Raw genomic sequence first — 18,376 nt, 5'->3', positions numbered from 1 at the left:
CTGCAGATCTTCCACTCCACATCAAAGCTCTTCCTTTGCACTGATCATTTCTGCAGACCTTCCATGCCTCCCGTCTGCATTTTCCTTCCTGCTGTCCCTGGCAGCTTATACAGACCTCTACATTTCTACAAGCAGGACAGGAACACCCTCCTTTCCCCGCCTCTGACTGGGTCTCTGCATCCTCAAGCCTGCTTGTGTGGCCCTCAGCAGAGCAAAGCCAGTATTGGTGTCCTGGCTAGCATGATTGAGGCATGTTGCTCACTGGAAGGTCTTGGGCCAGTCGCCATGACTCCACTGTAACCTGCTCAGGGTTCCTGTGAGGATGTAGACTGCCTTGCTGAATTCCTTGGAGGCAAGGCTGAGATAAATGTTACCTATTCAATGTGTGTTTGGAGTGATAGAAAGCAAGAGCTTAGATATGTTTTGGGACGCCACTTGACAAGAGAGAGGATACCACAAATTTCCCCCCTGTGGTGTATAAAATGAATATAAAGAAATTAAACTACCAAACTACCGGTAACAATCATCTCCATCCAGGTCAGAAACCATATATGTTCAGTACATGTAGGAGAGGATCTGGAAAGGGAGTGTATTTCTTACTATGCTGTTTGCCCATATGACTGCTTGCAGATGCCTAAGCTCCCAACTATTTTAAGTTTAAAAAGCAAAACAGCAGCCATTTCATGTAGAGTTATTTTTCTCTCTGAGATGAGCAAACTTCTATCAAGTTTTTTCAATTAGTGGCTTGAATATTAATAGGTATGGTCCAGAAGTAATCTGTAGCAGAATGAGGGCAATTAGCTGTTGAAACAAAATACAAATTGCATGCTAACAAGGGGCTAAAACTCCCATTGTAAACATAGTAAAAAAACCTGATGACCCATAGGATTACAGTGGTACCTTGGGTTACATACGCTTCAGGTTACATGCACTTCAGGTTACAGACTCCGCTAACCCAGAAATATTACCTCGGGTTAAGAACTTTGCTTCAGGATGAGAACAGAAATTGTGCTCCAGCGGCGCAGTGGTAGCAGGAGGCCCCATTAGCTAAAGTGCTTCAGGTTAAGAACAGTTTCAGGTTAAGAACGGACCACTGGAACGAATTAAGTACTTAACCTGAGGTACCACTGTAGTTGATTTATTAAAAAATCATATTAGGCCAAAACCTTTATGAAGCCAACGAAAATGTCACAAAATATTGTGCAAGCTTCCAACGTCTCCAAAATGCTTCATCCGGTTAGGCCAGAGGTTTTCAACCTTTTTTGAGTCCCTGGCTCCCTTGAGCAACTATCCTTCTTTCTCAAGGCACCCCAGGGGCCACGGCACACTGGTTGAAAACCACTGGGTTGGGCAGTAAGCAAAGCTGGAGGTGAGGAATTTGCTGGTAGGTATAGCCAGATGTGACTGCATCTGGTGAGAATCTTAAGACAGAGAAGAGGAAGCTGACTAACCCAGGATATCATGGCAGAAGTTTCTTTGCACAGGTGCATGCAAACACAGACAAATGGTTCTATATTATTGATAGATTTTTTTTTTAATGACGCCACATGTGAACTGAATTTTCTATTTACTTCTCTCTATAGCAGCACCTCCTTAAGAGAGGTGAACAGTGGAGTAACAAACCATATAACATGTGAGTTACAAAACAATATTTTTAATATGGACAACCACTGTGTGCATAGAATCAATATTAGTTACACATTCTTTGTATGTGAAATGTAGAAAAAATAGAAATACAGTCAGAATTGCACAGCCTTATGACACACAAGAATTTACGCATTTCTGTGATGTGAAAGTTGAATTACTACATGATCTCCAGCTGGGTAAATCCAAAGTAGTTAGAACTTTGTCCCACTGAAATAAATGGTTCAGGCATTTTAAATCAAGTACTTCATCTAAAATAGGTTGCATGTTGAACTGTCTGAATGGTACTCTGAACACATGTACATCACAATCTATCTTTACTAAAATAAAAGATGGATAGCTATTTTTCATTTGCTACTTTACATGTGGAACAGCAGATTGTATTTAAGTGAGAGAATGAGACTTAAAGTGCTTTATTATAGGTTTGCTTTTATTCCTAAAAAGATGTCACACACAAGCATGGGCAAGAGTGACTTTCTGACATGCCTTTCTTTGGCCTTTATCACATTGGCTTCAAAGTAGCACATTTTTTACCCTCTTGGGGAAGATTTTTTTCATCAGCATATTTTGATTTTGTACAGGTTTTGCTCACTAGTGCAAAATGTAGAAACAAAACAGTAGCCGATTTTTTTGTCAAAACTACACATTTCCTTCTTATTTAAAATTACCGTACTTTTTTTTTTTTGCAACAGGCAACAGCTAAAGCAATCATTAATTTAAAGCAAGGCTTGTTATATACTTTTGAAGACCCAGTAGCTACTGAGATATTCCTCTGGGTCATGCAAATGCCATGTTTTCTCTCTCTCCAATTTTCTGTCCCTACCCCTAACACAATGAAGCTAGACAAAGGGTCAACAGCAGGCGCAGATGATAAGCTGTGGCAAGAGTGCAGTTTGTTTTCATTAAGCACATTTCAGTTTGTCTACGGGAGGCTAGAAAAGCAGAGCTTTTTTCTTTAGCTCATTTCTTTTCCAAAGTGCAAGTCGTTCAAATTGTTCAATGCTCATTTCGAAGACTTCCTGGAACTGTTCAGGGGACAGGTGACGCTTGAAGAAGAAAAGAAAGAAAAAGCAGTAAAAAAATCCTTACTTTTATGCATGTATTGTGCTAGAAATAAAAATGTGAAGTTTTGAATCAAATTCACAACATATTTCGGAAACCATTTGCCCCAAAATCATACATTAAGATGTCAAAGAAAATTAGAAGAGTTTGGATTTGATATCCCACTTTATCACTACCCGAAGGAGTCTCCAAGCGGCTCACATTCTCCTTTCCCTTCCTCCTCCACAACAAACACTCTGTGGGGTGAGTGAGCATGAGAGACTTCAGAGAAGTGTGACTGGCCCAAGGTCACCCAGCAGCTGCAGGTGGAGGAGCAGGGAATCGAACCCGGTTCCCCAGATTACGAGACTACCGCTCTTAACCACTACACCACACTGGCTCCAGTGTGTATTAAATTTGTATTGCATCTTTCTGCCCGCAGCACTCAAAGCAACCAACAATCAGAATGAAAATACAGTAAGCCATAAAAAGACAAAGCAAGTAAACAGAAGGACAGGTAGATACCAATCAGGATCAGAAAATAAAATAATAAAACACCAAGTGTGGAGGCTCAAAGCCTGTCCATGGCCTCCATTGCCCCATGGTATTTGGAAAAGGAAAATACTTACCAAATGTTCCTGTTCTACATGACTTATGGAGGATATTCTAGACCCCTTCCCTTAATCCAGAGGCAGGGACAACTTTGGTTGCTCCAGAAGGGGAGGAAGCTCTTTCCCTAACCCAACTAGAAGAGTCCTTCAACTCTGGATCTAGCAATCACTAACTTGCTACTTTCTGTGCCACTCACCTTCCAAATGCCACATCTGCTCAGGAAATCCCAACACATACAATTTATAAATAAATAAATAAGTAAATGCATTCCTTACCTCCAGCCTAGTTCTGTCTACATCCTTTGGTAGCTTCACTCGAACTCTGTTTGTTACAATAAGTGTTTCATATGGATAGACCTAATGCAAAGAGAAAGTGTGACACTAGAAAGACGCATCCCTTGTGGAAATTTTTAAAAATGCAAATGGAACATATTTGTATCTATATTTGATGTATTTGATTTTAAAAGGACTAAAGGAGAAAAAGGAATATACTGAACCTTGTTAAGAAGGGCTGATTCTCAACATTCTCTAAGTGTTGTCAACAGCAACCCTTACCTTGTATTCTGCAAGAGACAGGAAAAAAAACTGGCAGGTTAGAGCAGAACTGGCTGTTGCTTATATACTACATTTTGAGAACTGGTTCAAGTATTATTTCTGTGGGAGATTTTAGCAGTCAAACCTAACAATGCATATATGCTAGTTAGTATATGAAGGGGTTAAGGACCACAGAGTTCTAGATCCCTAGAGTAGGCTCAATGATGTCACGCCCCCTCCTTCTCCTGAGAGCAAAGGCTTGTTTCCTGTTCCTATTTCTCTCCCTCCATCCCTCTCACACTGCAAGCAATGGAGGCAGACACGCCTCAAGTTAGCTCTCTGCCTCAGACATGGGTCAGCGGCTGCTTTTCTACCCAAGAACATTTTCCTGTATTTTATTGTTGTTGCATAAAGAAAAAGTGTGTGGCTGTGACCTTGGATTAAGCAAGTAAAGCATTTTTGAACTGACTTCAGAGTGTGATCTGTTTCACGGAGGAGGGTAGAAGAGGTTGAATAGCCTATTCCTATGTTTCATTAATCAGCCTAATGATAAGATTTAAACTCTGCTACCGCGGCACTTTATGTACTAGTCCTGTTGTTTTTAAAAGCAGGCACTAGCTGTTTTTCCTTTGTTAGCTAACCCACACATGTGGGTCTGCAGAGTATTAAATATATCCTCTTCCCTACACCCATCAACTTCTCCCTGTCGACTGCCATCAAAAAAGTTTACTGTGTGGAGTCAGACCATGTAGAAGCTGCAAGCTCCAAAATAGTGGCCAAGTTACCAGCTGGGGTTCCCCTCACATCCCACATAACCTCAACCCCTGTTTTGAAACAGTTGAATTGGTCAAGACGCTCATGTTGGTGTTTAAGGCCCTGAATGTCATAGGCCCCAAATACCTGAAATATTGCGTCCTTCCCAAGGACCCCTCAGGTGTTAGGATTGGCAGAGGGGGGCCTTTTGGTGATCTGCCACGCTCAGAAGCTTAGGTGGTGGCGGCAGTCCCTAAACTGTGGAACTCCCTCCTCTTCTTTATGCAATACTCATTGAATGCGAAAGACACGTGAGATGTACATTTTCAGGACCCACCTTATTTTTGTGATTACGTTTTAAACTGTTTTTGTGTTTTATTTTAAAATTCTGTTTTAGTTGTTGTAACCTTCCCTGAGACCTTAGGGTGAAAGGCAAGTAATAAATTAAGATGATGATGATGATATAGCGCTCCTTATCATATGCTTCAACAAGTAATATATATTTAGTGCAGGCACTTCATATACTAACACTAACATATCCTTAATGGCTGTTCTGTTGGCATGTTTTGTACAAATGGGAAAGGGTGGGCTAAAACACATTCAGTATTACCACCTAGAAGAGGGGGTTTGTGTGATGCTCTCATGATGGCCCTAATGCCTGATCCAGTAGTTTCCAACCTTTTAGACCTGGGACTGGGTTTGAGCTGAAGAAGTAATTTGGAGACCCACTTCCTCATTTTTAGCTTTCATCTGTGTGACCCACGTTGGGCCAGACTTCAATTCAGTAGCAGGTCCCAACCCACCAGCTGAAAACCAGTGAAATCTCAACCATCCCTGAGGTTGTGAAATCACTATAGCTGCATACTCTGCTGACCTCTCTGACCCAAACATTAAGATTATTCATCGTAAAAGCAATTATGCTGGTAATTTGATGCTAAGTTTGCAACTCCTGCACTGATGCAAATGCATTAAATATGAAATCCATTCTACATTGTGCAAAGCAGCCTGAAGTTTGTTTGTTATTAGTGGTATGCAGAGAGAGTTCTGAGGTTGCCAATTGCTCAGTTCTGGTGAGTGCCTGAAGGTTATGCAGTCTTAGCACAACTCATACGGAGAACAGCGGTTTGGGATCCCTCCCTCCCAAACCCCCCTTCCTTTGAAAGGCAGAAATGGGACAGTTTTGGGGTATACCTCTCTTTCCCCAAGTAGAATCCTGGTCGGTGTCATACTGGGCCATATCTGCAGCCTAGGACAGAAAGAAAAACAGTGTTTTGTAAATTAATTCAATAAATAATAAAGTATAATGCAGAAAAATGCCATCTATAGCATGCACTCTTTAATATAACACTTTACCTGTGATGGGAAAGTGACAAATCAGCTGCAACATGCATATGGATATGGATATGATGAAACTTTTTGAAGTGGTCTATAGATATCTATAACCACCATAAAAACAATAGCAATTTTACTAAAGTCAATTTTTAGTTTGGAATTCTTTAGGCATACGAATTATTGTGTAGCTTTATTACTGAAACTAGGTGTGGTTCAAACCTTGTATTTCAAGGTGCTGTTTTTTCTTGAGGTATCTGACAATGGTTGTGTGAAATATCTCTAGCAATTCTGTCCAAAGGGGCCTGTCATTAATTATTTCACTGAAGTAACAATGCTATCAGGTTGCATCTTATACACACTTAGCTAAGAGTAAGTCCCACTGAGCTTTTTTGGGCTTAATTCTGAGTAGACATAAATATGATTTCACTGTTAATCATCTTACTGAAGTAATGCTCCATTATTTACTTTTATTAATGTCAAGCTCACATTTAAGCTAATGCAATTCATTTCACTTTCTCATTTTATTTTTACATTTAGCTGGAAGGAGAGCCTATTCTAATGTTTCCTCATAAGTACAGGCAACCTCCGATTTGCGAGGGGGTTGCGTTTCAGGACACTGGGTGTGACGGTGGAGCGCACATAAGTTTGCGCTGCCCTGTTATGCTCCCACCCCCTTTTCCGGTCACGCAGTCAAACGTCAAACGGTTGCAGCCTGTAATTCTGCTTATGAATTTTATTGGGGTGATTATTTTCCCTCCTTTAAAGAAACAATGTCAAATTTACCTATTATGCATCATGATAAACGTATTCATCAGATTTAAAGTGTCTCTATGTTCTTAAAAGGGACGTGGGTGGCTCTGTGGGTTGAACCACTGAACCTAGGAGTTGCTGATCAGAAGGTTGGCGGTTCGAATCCCCAGGACGGGGTGAGCTCCCGTTGCTCGGTCCCTGCTCCTGCCAACCTAGCAGTTCAGAAGCACGTCAAAGTGCAAGTAGATAAATAGGTACCACTCTGACGGGAAGGTAAACGGCGTTTCCATGTGCTGCTCTGGTTCGCCAGAAGCGGCTTAGTCATGCTGGCCACATGACCAGTAAAGCGAGATGAGCGCCGCAACCCCAGAGTCGGCCACGACTGGACCTAATGGTCAGGGGTCCCTTTACCTTTATGTTCTTAAAAAAGAAAATAATCAGCCATGGTGGTACCACATCAAATGAGGAGGGCTTTTAACCCTTTCCCCCAAGTTGAGAGAGAAACAGAGAAAGGAGTAGTGGGAGAATACATCTGTTTGGAGATAGCCTTAAAGAGGAACAGAAGTCTATGGAGCTGGTAGCCAAATATATTTACCCACAGAAAAAAATCAACTGAGTGCCATACAGAAGTAAAAATCACATTTCCCACCTGAGGACAGCTCTTAAAGTTGTGATCAAGCCACCTGACAGCTGGCCCTTTCTGTAAAAGCAGATCCAGGGCCTCTCCAGACACAGGTCTTATTGCAGGTATTTGCAACAACAAACATTTTCAATGCAGATTTGTACTGATTTCCCCTCCTGATACATAAATGTTCTTCAATACTCTTGCAACTTTGAACTGTGCTGTCCTCCTTTGACTCCTCCCCATAGCTGTCAACTTTTCCCTTTTCTTGCGAGGAATCCTATTCGGAAAAGGGAATTTCCCTTTAAAAAGGGAAACGTTGACAGCTATGCTCCTCCCAGGCCACTGTTTACGTTCCCTCCATGTTCCCACCACTGCCTTTTCCAGCAGTGGACCCTCACCCTGCTCACACAAGCAAAGCCACTGGAACTGGAAAAAAGATCAGGCCTGCAGGAATTTTGTCTCCTTCCCCACACTTTTTATTTAAGCACAGATTGTTTGCACTGTGCCACCGTGCCAGCACTATACTCTCACTCTTAACAGGCTCTGATTGCTGTGCTCAGTTTCACAAAAATGTCATCATCACGAAGCGTACGTGTGAGTGGCTGCACTGAAGAACTGATTTCAATTTGGCACATTGCCATGGTGGCAAAGTGTTCATCAACCTAATTAAGGATGTCACTGTATTTGCACTTAAGACATTTTTATGTCTACCTACATGGTGTAACCCATTCTTTCCATAGTCAGGAAGAGAAGCAGATTTGGAATATGGAAATCCTACAAAAGAGACAGAAGAGATATTTTTTAAAAATGCATTGTCTGATATATGCATAGCTCAATAAGCAAGAGGTTGCCTCAATAATTTTAAGTTGTACTGTAGAAAATAGACAGGTCTCATCAAATGTATCAAAATGGAGGCAGAATCTGCCACATCAACTCTTGAGTTTCTGTGTATAAATGCAGCTGCTTTTATGTTATACATTATTTTATAGAAAAACAAGCTAACATATTTCATGAAGGATGAGCAGATATAAGGATTATATCCATTAGACTTCTTCCAGTCTGAAATTGAGGGCTGAATTTCCATAAAATGTCTGTATTATACTCAAAAATGAGGGAAGGAGCAGGGATAAAAGAAAACCGTCAGTCCCTGCAGAGTGCCTCAACTTCTACAGAACATTTTGGGGTCATGTGGCATTTTCCAGATACTCCCTTTGATGTTCTAGGTTAGGCACATTTAGAAGTATAGAAAAACCTTTCCATTTGGGTTGGCGATTGATGGCCAGTCAGTTAAACAAAATATATTTTTGATGCACTTTGAAGCTTTCACATGCATTAATTTAATCTAATTCTTGCTTGGAAATTTTGTGGGTGTGTTTATATTGTAATCTGCTTTGGCCTCTGGCAGTGAAACGAGACAGATCCCTCCCTCCACAAGAAAATAAAGAGGTATGAGTGGCTCAGAGAAGCCAAGTGGTACAACTGGTTCAGCTGTGCAGATTTAGAACTGAATGCCATTTCTAAGGCTAAAGGAAACACTGAACAGTATTTCAATACAGAGAAGTGTTCAGAATCAAAAGCAACTCATCGTGGGTGTTAAAGAAAATGTCAAATTTCAGTGGGTATAGATACAATTCCAGATGCAACAGAAAACAGAAAGCAGCCATCAGCGAGCATTGAGGCCTCTCGGTCCAGAAGTACCTAGTGCTAAGACTTTAAGTGCTGAACAGTGTGATTACAGCTAGGATCCTGTGAACACTAAAAAATAATTATTATTGAAGATTTTATTGGTTTACCAAAGTACATGCCTTGTATATTTTTTCAGGTTTAAGAATCTTTTTTGCATTTGAAGTGAAACATTAGTGTTGTATACAGAATAAAGTTGAGGAAGAAGAAGGGGGGAAGAGGGATAGTAATACTTGGTGTGTATGTGGGGGTTTTATGTCAGCGTCACTTGGGTAGGTTCATTTTCTATTCCTTTATTATATTTCCTAGGTAGTGAGAGAGGTTGCTGGGGGCCCAGGGATGTGGGGAGTTGTTGGGTCAAGTTAGCCATATTAATTTGTATGCTGTTGGTGGGTTCTTGCTGTTGTCTTGTTGGGCTGTGATATCCTGTGCACATTTTAATTCTGTATGAATCACTTCTGAATAAACAAGGGTAGAATCAGATTGCCAAATTAGTTTCAGCGGGACTTAACTAATTCTCTCTGGGTTGTACCCAGAATGTTATGATGGCAAGAGCTTCTCTGCAGATCATTTGGGATTTTATGAGAGCTAGATGGCATGCTGCAAAAATATGTAAACACGACATTTATTTATTTAATTTAAAAAAAAACACCCAGAAAAATATTTCATTGGAACTAGAATTTAGTTGCATTTTAGGTAAACACTTTGAACAACTGGACCACAAGACTATATTGGCAAAATAATGCTATGATGGGATTCAGAATGGTTCCTGCTATAGCTCTTGTCACAGGGCTGCTGGAATGGTTCCGGCTTGATTTAAGGGCCCAATTCTCCAAATTGTTAGGGGCATATTGAATCCTGATTCTGTTTTCTGCAGCATTGGCTACCCTGCTCAGTTTGGTGCCATCTGCAAATTGGATGACCATCTCCTCAATTCCTTCATCCATGTCACTTATAAAGACAGTGAAGAAGATGAGGCGCAGGACAGACCCTGCAGCACCCTTGGTGTCTTCCGCAAGCTTTGCCAATAACTCAGAAGGAGCAGTTCATAGTGTTGGGGTGCTTTTGGATCCATCTTCGTCATTAGAGCCCCTGGTGACTTCTGTGCTTAGAAGTGCCTAGTTTAGGCTGGGAAGACACTGTGGCCAGGATAGCCTTACTACTGTTGCTACATGTGCTAGTAACCTCCCAGATGGACTACTGCAATATGCTCTATGTGGGGCTGCCCCTGAGGTTGGCCCAGAAGTTGCACCTAGTAGAAAATGCAATGGCTTGAATGATCAGTCGGGCAAACTATAGGAGTTATGCCTGCTTTATATATTGGGGTGGGGGTGCAATATGGATAGTACAGAATTAGAAATATGTATAACAGGGACAAGTGTTCATTCTATCTTTACTTTCCAGTAAGACACTTTGCAATGAAATGTTTTAGGAAATGTTGGCAAATCTTGAAAATGCTATTAGTTAAGTGGCCGGAAGTTTTTGGACACTTGCTTTCACGGATCACTAGTCATTATTCTTCCATATTAAATGGATCCCTCTATCGATAAACAGGCGGTTAAGGGTGTGCAAACACTGCACCTTCTCTGCCAGTATTAATGCCATATATGGTGGCTGTCCCAGTGCCAACGCATTAGTTTGAGCCTCAATAAAATATACAGCTTTCAGCTGTCTTCTTACAGACCACCCAGGTGCCTTCTAGATATTTTGGACTCCAATCCCCATCAACCTCAGTGATTAAGTGAGTCGTACTCCAACAATAGTGGGAAGGCACCAGGTTGCAGAGGGGTGCCATACAGACCTCCTAAGTCTCACGCCCTATGTCTTTGGCTGAATGTTGATGGGAGATCTGAAACCTACCACAATGTGCTTTCCATTGCACTTTTTGAAGCGACTGTGAATACAGGTGAAACAGCTGAAGTTCAATGCCATCACTTGTAGGTTAAATACAGCTGCTTCTGGTGAAAAACTCCCTGCCCCACTACAGCTGTGTTAATGCAGTAATCTCAGTAACTGTCACCAACCTGCTTCAGTAAAAGGTTAAAGATGATCAGTAACCACTGGTCATATATTTTTGTATCTCATTGCTATTCAACTCCCACCATACAATTTTCTTACGGTTTCACTTCATGGATCTGATGAAGTGGGCTTGAGCAACAAGCAATTATAAATGTGCCAGTCGTTAATGTGCCACATGACTTTTTTGATTGTGTTAATCAGGTCTCCGTCAATTTACTTTACCAGATACGAAGGGGGTGGGAACTTCCAGTACTTACGTAAGTAGGTACTGTTTGCGTTACTGTGCAAACGCTGAAGCTCTCTGTCGGTTCCAGGACTTTGTGGGAGTGACTGAGTATCCAGATCTGGAGAGTTAGTTCTGGCATCCACCTCCCCTTTCAAAGTCAGCCAACTTGATTTTAGCTGAGAAGAACAAATCCCAGCATTAAAATGAGAGGCTTTCCCGAAAATTCATATAGGGAGGAATTGACCGCGTGAAATATGAAAGTAAAATCAAGTTTTATCATTATTTTGAAGCCATTTGTATCAGCAAGAAAGTATTTCACCACTGAGATGTTAAGAAGGATGGATTTCCTGTTGCTCCCTTACCGCTTTCCAATTTCAGTAAGATTTCAGGCTATATGAATATGAGCAACCTCCCAAAAGAGGAAGTAAGGAGCAGCAAATCTGACAAGCTGCCTTCATGTCACCAGAAGGGTTTAACATGCCTTAAACCAACATCAGCAGCATGCAAGGCCCATTTACACAGCCGACTCTGAATGTTTTTTGCGAAGATAAAATGCTTCCGCCCTCCCAGTCCAAGTGCTCAAAAAACCTGACCAGTCTTACAAGCAGCACTGTCATTCAGTTTAAAAAAATCAATTATCAGAGGTTTCGGTGATTATTCAATTATTTGTGCATGCATAAAATCAGGTGATGAAAAATTAATTATTCAGAGCAAGCACTCTTAGTATCATGGCACCCTCCGCACTGTGAGGTCAGGCACCTTTAATATTTGCATGAAATGAAAGATTATGCATTGACCCCCTGTAATTTACCCCAGGCAACTACACTGTTATATGAAGGCTAATAAAGTACCTATGTAGCTAGATCAAAGGTCTAGCCACACCAGTGGCCTAAGAAATCAAGTCCTGAAAATGATGAAGGGCAAGATGCCGGAGATTCTCCTTACTGTGGTGTGGAATCATTTAGTGCCAAAGTGCCCATCTGGGTTCTTCTTAAGAATACGGAGCAATAAAACAAACTGAAGTCTCACTGCAGTGTTTTGCGTAAACTGAGTGTCAATCTGTGTGTGAGATAATGAAGCTGTTGTCTTGATTTCAAGTTGGTGGATGAGTTTCTCACCTTCTGCTGACCCAGGCAAGAGAAAGAGATCCTTGCTCCCTGTCCCTGTCTTCTGGCAAGTGCCGGCAACTCTGAAGAGGGGTGAGGAGCCAACCTTTCACCTCATGTCAGGCTGGGACGTGCACAGAAGTGGCAAAAGAAAATCTCAGCACTTCTGGGTGCTGCCCAGCCCAGCGTGAGGACGACTTTTACCCTCAGAAGAAGCACAGCATAGCTTGCTCATCTGGTGCTGTGCCAGGGAGAACTCAAAAACAGTAACCATTTGTCTTGAGTCCCCCCCCCCAAAAAAAAACATATACCAACTTGACTTGATGACATGAATAAATGTGCCTGGTTTGTGAAGTCTGGTGCAACTGCCTGAAGAGCAGAGCAAGGGAGCTTTCAATACCTCTGAGCTTGACTTGCTGCATCAAAGATAATGCCTGGTTCATTTAGGACATTAATTTTTATTAACTGGTTTGTTTAATGAAGCAGCCCTACTTATAAGGTATCTGGGTGTGGTGACATTACCACCTAATATCCCTAATACATTTCGAAAGTTTTCCTCAAAGTGTCTTACCAGTTTTTCATTTTCTATGCCTGCCTGCCTACCTATATGAATCTACACCCCGACACCTTGGCTGACACAAAATGCAAAAGGAAATACTGGGTCAGCCACATTGTTATACTGACATCAACCAGGATAAAATGCCACCTTCTGGATCATGCAACACACTCTTGGCTGGATGATGTGCTGATAGGACAAATGTGTGGATGATCCGCAAGTGGAACAAGTTCCATGTGATCTATACTTCTAGGAGTCTGCTAAATTCTTGAACCAGAAAATTTATCTGGACTTGAAAAAAGCTATAGTGCAAAAATGTGGAGAGCTTCACCAAGGGCTTCATTAATATAATTTGTATTTCTTTCCATTGCTAATAGTTTTCATAGCCTAGATTCATTAACACTGGGTGTTATCTTGGGCTGTGGTCAGAAGTCTTTGGAACCACTTCAATGGAGCAGTTCTGCTGATTTCAGTTAAACCATTCTGCTGGATGCGACTCTATTGATCACAGATATTTAATTAAATTTCTTGCCACTTCAAAGCAAACAATAAAACAAAAAGATCAGGAGGGTATATTGCTTTTTAAGCACCATTTCAAAAACTGTCCCCATGCAGTAGGAAACTATCATTCTGATGCCTTCAAAATTTACCTTCCTGCTGTCTTGATCACAAGTACTGCTGTCATCATCTGATTTTCTTGACGCTAGACAATATAAAGAATTTCCAGAGTAAAAATAGCATTTTGGTTTGTTTGTTTTTTAAAGTGTATTCTGCAAACAACAACAGCTTATATAAACAAACCTGCAAAAAGAGGGTTATGAAATGCTACATTTGTCAGTAATTATGAAATTAATATGAGGGCCGGTGTACTAGCAAGCATCCAGGCCTTGTGTTATAGAGATGGGGGAGACATCCATGGCTAAATAAACTGAGCTACTTCCCCCCATTGGAAAGAAGCTTGGCTTATTCATGAGTCATAACCAAATTCACCCTTCATAGCACCACATCCCCCAATTCTCTTCCATGTACCCAGTCCCTCCCCAAGCACTTCATCTGTTTCCATTTGCAGCCAAAGCTAGACAGTTGGCTTACACTGGGTAACATCTAGAAATAAATGAAGTATGTGTAGCATAAATTAAACGATTGTTTCACTTTTCCCACCAAGTGGCAGGAATCTCAAGGTGGCTTCCCTCTTGATTATTGGAGGCTTGTGGTACCTTTTGGAATAAACCACTATTTAGAAATGTACAGTTTGTGCAGGGTGGGGTGGGGAAGAGGAGAGAAAACAGACAAATCCTACCCATTAAAAACAAAGCAGCTGTTTTTCAGGAGCCAGGATGTAGCTGGAGAATGCAAACCTAAGTGTGGTATCTAATGACAGTCAAGGTTTAAAATCATGCATTTCCAGCTATCAGCTGCATATTGTAGGTGTAAATTGCATATATGTGGAAGTAGGGAAATCTCCCAGGAGATGTATGCTTAGACATAGCCTAAATGGAGCACATCAGACTTGCTTAACTTAATGGGACTACTTGTGAATAGATATGCACAGTTGCACATCTCCATGCTAAAAGACACATGAAACATGGTATCTTTTTCTATCATATCTTTCTAGTCATTCTATAGGAAATCTATCGCTATGGCCACAAACTCTATTTTTTGTTAGGTGGACCAGTATTCATAATCTCATCAGAGTTAACCTCATTAACACTGAGTTAACACTGTGGAGCACATGGTGAGGAAAGTCTTGCAGTGTTTTATCCCCACAAATACTGTCTGTCTATCGATCAATCAATCAATCAATCAATCAATCGCATAAATGTCAGTAAGTTTAAAGTCCTCCCTGAATCAGCATTGGATCTAATGGAATAATTGTCCAGTCCATGTTGCAGCTTTACTGTGGAAGTAATTCCACATTAAACAACACAGACAAGTCTCTTTGTACAACACAATAGCTGAAATGCTTGGAAAATTCAGCCTAGCAGGAAATAATTCCTGGAAACGCCACATGACTGGATCAAATGGTTATTTTTGTGACACTAGGAGCTGGAACTAACCAAAACAAATTGAGAATCTAGCATATGGCTTATCTCAAGCTTTAAATTCAGCACAAAAGAATTAAGCAGAACTCTCATCTCAAGGTGAAATCACTCCTGCCCCCACTCTTAATACGACAGGAGATGAACTCCTATGGATGCCCAGGGCAGATTTTGTAGTAGAGGAAGAAAACAAAAAGCTTTATAGGTCATTTGAAAAGAGAGTTTGTGCCTCTCAACTCCACAGATAGTAAATGTTTTGAAAGACAAAGTACATTCACATGCTAAATTCTAAACTAATTTTCACAATCCTAAAACTTGCTTAATATAAAATAAAAGGAGAGTCTTAGCTACATAAAGCAGACCATCAATACCCAGTCTTTTGGAAGTTTCTCATTCTGGTTTTAAAATGTAGCTGCAATGTTAGTGAAATAATCTTTTTTTGCTGTCCTATTCTCCTGCCCCCAAGTTCTGTTGCAAGGTTTTTAAAGTTGGCACTGCATTTGCTAGCTTTAATTCTTAGAAGATTTGTGTAACTTGTTTTGGGATTTATTCAGAACAAATGACTGTTTCCATGGATCTTTACAGAAAAATGGACTTTGTTTTCTTCAACAAGACATATTTTAGGTCTAATGGAGCTAGCTTTTCAGTTCTCTGTTTACATACAAATAACTCCATGTACTCAGTGTTCCTTTTGTGCTTTGAGACAGCCATCTGGTCTGCATATCTGGTCCTGTGAATGAATTTTCTCTCTCTAGTAAATATGGCAGTTAACTCATGTATGTAAATATGAAGCATTATTGCTATTATTTATTAAATTTATATATGACCCTTCATCCCTTGTGAGAAAGGCCAGCCGTCAGGGCTGATGAGACTTGTAGCCAAACAACATCTGGGGACCCAAGGTTGAGAAAGGCTACTCTAGAGTCAATGGTCAAGGAATAAAACACAATTTTGAGGTAGCTAGAAATTGCTATCAGGTCCATCAGGGCTACAATAAATTATTGGCTTGTGTAGAACTGCTGCACTGTAGTTGAGGTTTCTCTGAAACATGCTGCTAGTTCCATCTCTGACCTCAAGACTTCAGTTCTGGCTGTTACGTGATTCTGTACCTGTTGTGTTCCCCTCTCCCTGAAATGACACTAAATCCTCTATGGGAAGGAATTAGACAGGAAAAAGTCAGAATAGGAGGTTAAATGTTCCTACCCCAATTGTACTTTCCCAAGTAAATTAGCAGGTCCCACCCCTCGATTTCCACCATGACTGCTTTGAAATAACAGGAGGAGATACTGATCATGCCATGTTTACCTGAGCTCTAATTCACCAGCAACATCCTTCTCTGTTGACATGATCTGGGTTGATTCAAAACTGACAGCATGTCATAACCACAACTTTGGAAGACTATGCTCACAATAACTGGAATACTCAAAAGCAGATGCAATGCAATGAAAATGTCTCGAAACATGTCATCTAATCCAGTTTCATAAACATACTGCAATGGACTCTTATCCTTTTATGACAATGCATGATTTAGCCATCTTGAGGGCATCCAGTTCATTCATCTAACAGTAAAGAACAATTTCCCACAACTGATTAACTGTTTATTGTGGCAACTGTCACCATTTGATGCATTGGGGGGGGGGCTGAACCGCTCTTGTTCTGTGTTACAAAAATGCAGGGTTGGTTTCAGACTTAATAATGCTTAGAGTAAACCCACTGAAATCAAAGGGATCTAAGCTAGTCATTAATTTCAAGGGGTTTACTTGTTGAAGCATGATTAAGCCTGGATCCAAGCCACCAACTCTAAAATAAATAATGTGTCTTCACTTCCCTCATTTTTAAAAGCTGTCTTCATTTTCCAGAGGTTTAGCAAATGCTTTGAATCCGCCCTATCTCCTTCCCTATGTCTTTCAGCCATGTGTGTGCCCTACACTTGGGATTAATATTTAGATCACACTAACCTCCTTACAGTAATTTATTGTGTGCTATAGCAAAATATATAAACACTTTTATGTCTCCAACAATAAAGCCTTGTTGACATTCGTCTGTCCTGAGAGACAATGAAGTGCATCTCTGGGGGTGAAGTCAAAACACTCCATTGATGTGCGCTCCCCAGCATACAAGCCTGAGCAATGTGTATGGAAGTCCTGGGCTGCCCAGATTACAAGACTCTCTGCCTTGCAGGGGGGAAAGGAAAGCAATGCGTTTGGAAACAGGTTGGCTGCAGGAGTTGCCGGAAGGAGGCATACAAGGTGCCATCCAACTGTCCTAGGGACTCCACCCAGATTTGTGTAGGCTTTGCTCCTTAGCCTTTTCTCCTCCTGAAGATATCCCACAAAGCAGCAGAGCTTTTGCAGAGTTTTCCTTTTCCTAGATGGGCTACCTGCTCCATCTGCTCCTCACTTCCTTTTACAGTATGAGCAGAAACCGCCTTCTTGACTGTTGGACCCCCTCTTGGTCTTGTCTGCCAGTGTGGTGTAGTGGTTAAGAGTGGTAGTCTTGCAATCTGGTGAACTGGGTTCGTGTCTCTGCTCCTCCACCTGCAGCTGCTGGGTGACCTTGGGCCAGTCACACTTCTCTGAAGTCTCTCAGCCACACTCACCTCACAGAGTGTTTGTTGTGGGGGAGGAAGGGAAAGGAGAATGTCAGCCGCTTTGAGACTCCTTAAAGGGAGTGAAAGGCGGGATATCAAATCCAAACTCTTCTTCTTCTTCTATCTGCTAGAGCCTGTCTTCACATGCAGGGGAACTCCCTAACTCACCAAGGGTTGGAGACCCATCAGCTCCCCCATCTGGTTTAGCTGACCAGTTGAAGCCGTTTCTCAGGGTGCAGCTGCTGTCACATGCTGACAGCTCCTAGGAGCCTCAGGTGAGAGCTGAGTGCAGGGTGGGGACCAAAGGTGGAGCATGACATGTCCCTACACCAGAGGGACTAACCATCCCCGAATGCTCCATAAACCACAGGGCAAATATCATGTAATTAGCTTTCTCTAGTATTTATTAGTTTTCAGATAAATGAACAGAAGCACAGACTTTTATTCTCTTAGCACAATACACCTGCCTTGTATCTCTACGAATCCTGAACAGATAGGTCACCAATCTGAATCTTCAGAATACCACATTATTATGTAAGGATAGGCTAAGAAGAAAATGGGGAGGAAGCAAACAGTGAGTGACCTCACTGGGATGTGTGGCTTATATGCAAGATTTATCTGTGTCACACAAGGCAAAAATCTAGCATGCGGAAAAGGTGGTGAATAATGAAGAATTCAACAACTGATTAATGCATTTTGATGTTTGCCTCATAACTACAATGAACTTGCATTTTGGTAGAGAGACTAAATATTCACTGGAGCTCCACCAATATTTTTCTACTTTAGTTAGAAATGCTGCTGACATCTCTGTCTTTACAAATCTGATGGTTCCAAGCCACTAATCCATTGAAAGATAATACATTGTTA

The 18,376-nt window shown here is 41.2% G+C and overlaps 1 protein-coding gene across 8 annotated transcripts in view; it reads right to left on the bottom strand.

Moving 5' to 3' along the window:
* Positions 1-18,376, bottom strand: part of ABLIM2 (actin binding LIM protein family member 2) — a 64,186-nt gene that overhangs the window by 4,278 nt on the left and 41,532 nt on the right. For 6 of the 8 annotated variants that reach the window (XM_081207747.1, XM_081207748.1, XM_081207751.1 and 3 more), the window contains 6 exons: positions 13,531-13,583; positions 11,250-11,394; positions 8,006-8,064; positions 5,775-5,829; positions 3,794-3,859; positions 3,573-3,653 (listed from right to left, as the gene is read on the bottom strand). The exons of 1 other annotated variant lie outside the window; for it this stretch is intronic. In XM_081207747.1, the coding sequence (XP_081063873.1) occupies positions 3,825-3,859; positions 5,775-5,829; positions 8,006-8,064; positions 11,250-11,394; positions 13,531-13,583 (347 nt within the window). In that variant the 3' untranslated portion in view covers positions 3,573-3,653; positions 3,794-3,824. Of the gene's footprint in view, positions 1-2,053; positions 2,691-3,572; positions 3,654-3,793; positions 3,860-5,774; positions 5,830-8,005; positions 8,065-11,249; positions 11,395-13,530; positions 13,584-18,376 lie in introns of those variants that run through there. One more of the 8 variants, XM_081207754.1, reaches the window with a different exon arrangement.

The sequence above is a fragment of the Podarcis bocagei genome (genome assembly GCF_964188305.1).
Source record: "Podarcis bocagei genome assembly, chromosome: 9".
Taxonomy (NCBI): Eukaryota; Metazoa; Chordata; class Lepidosauria; order Squamata; family Lacertidae; genus Podarcis; species Podarcis bocagei.
This window is presented reverse-complemented; position numbering and strand designations above follow the sequence as displayed.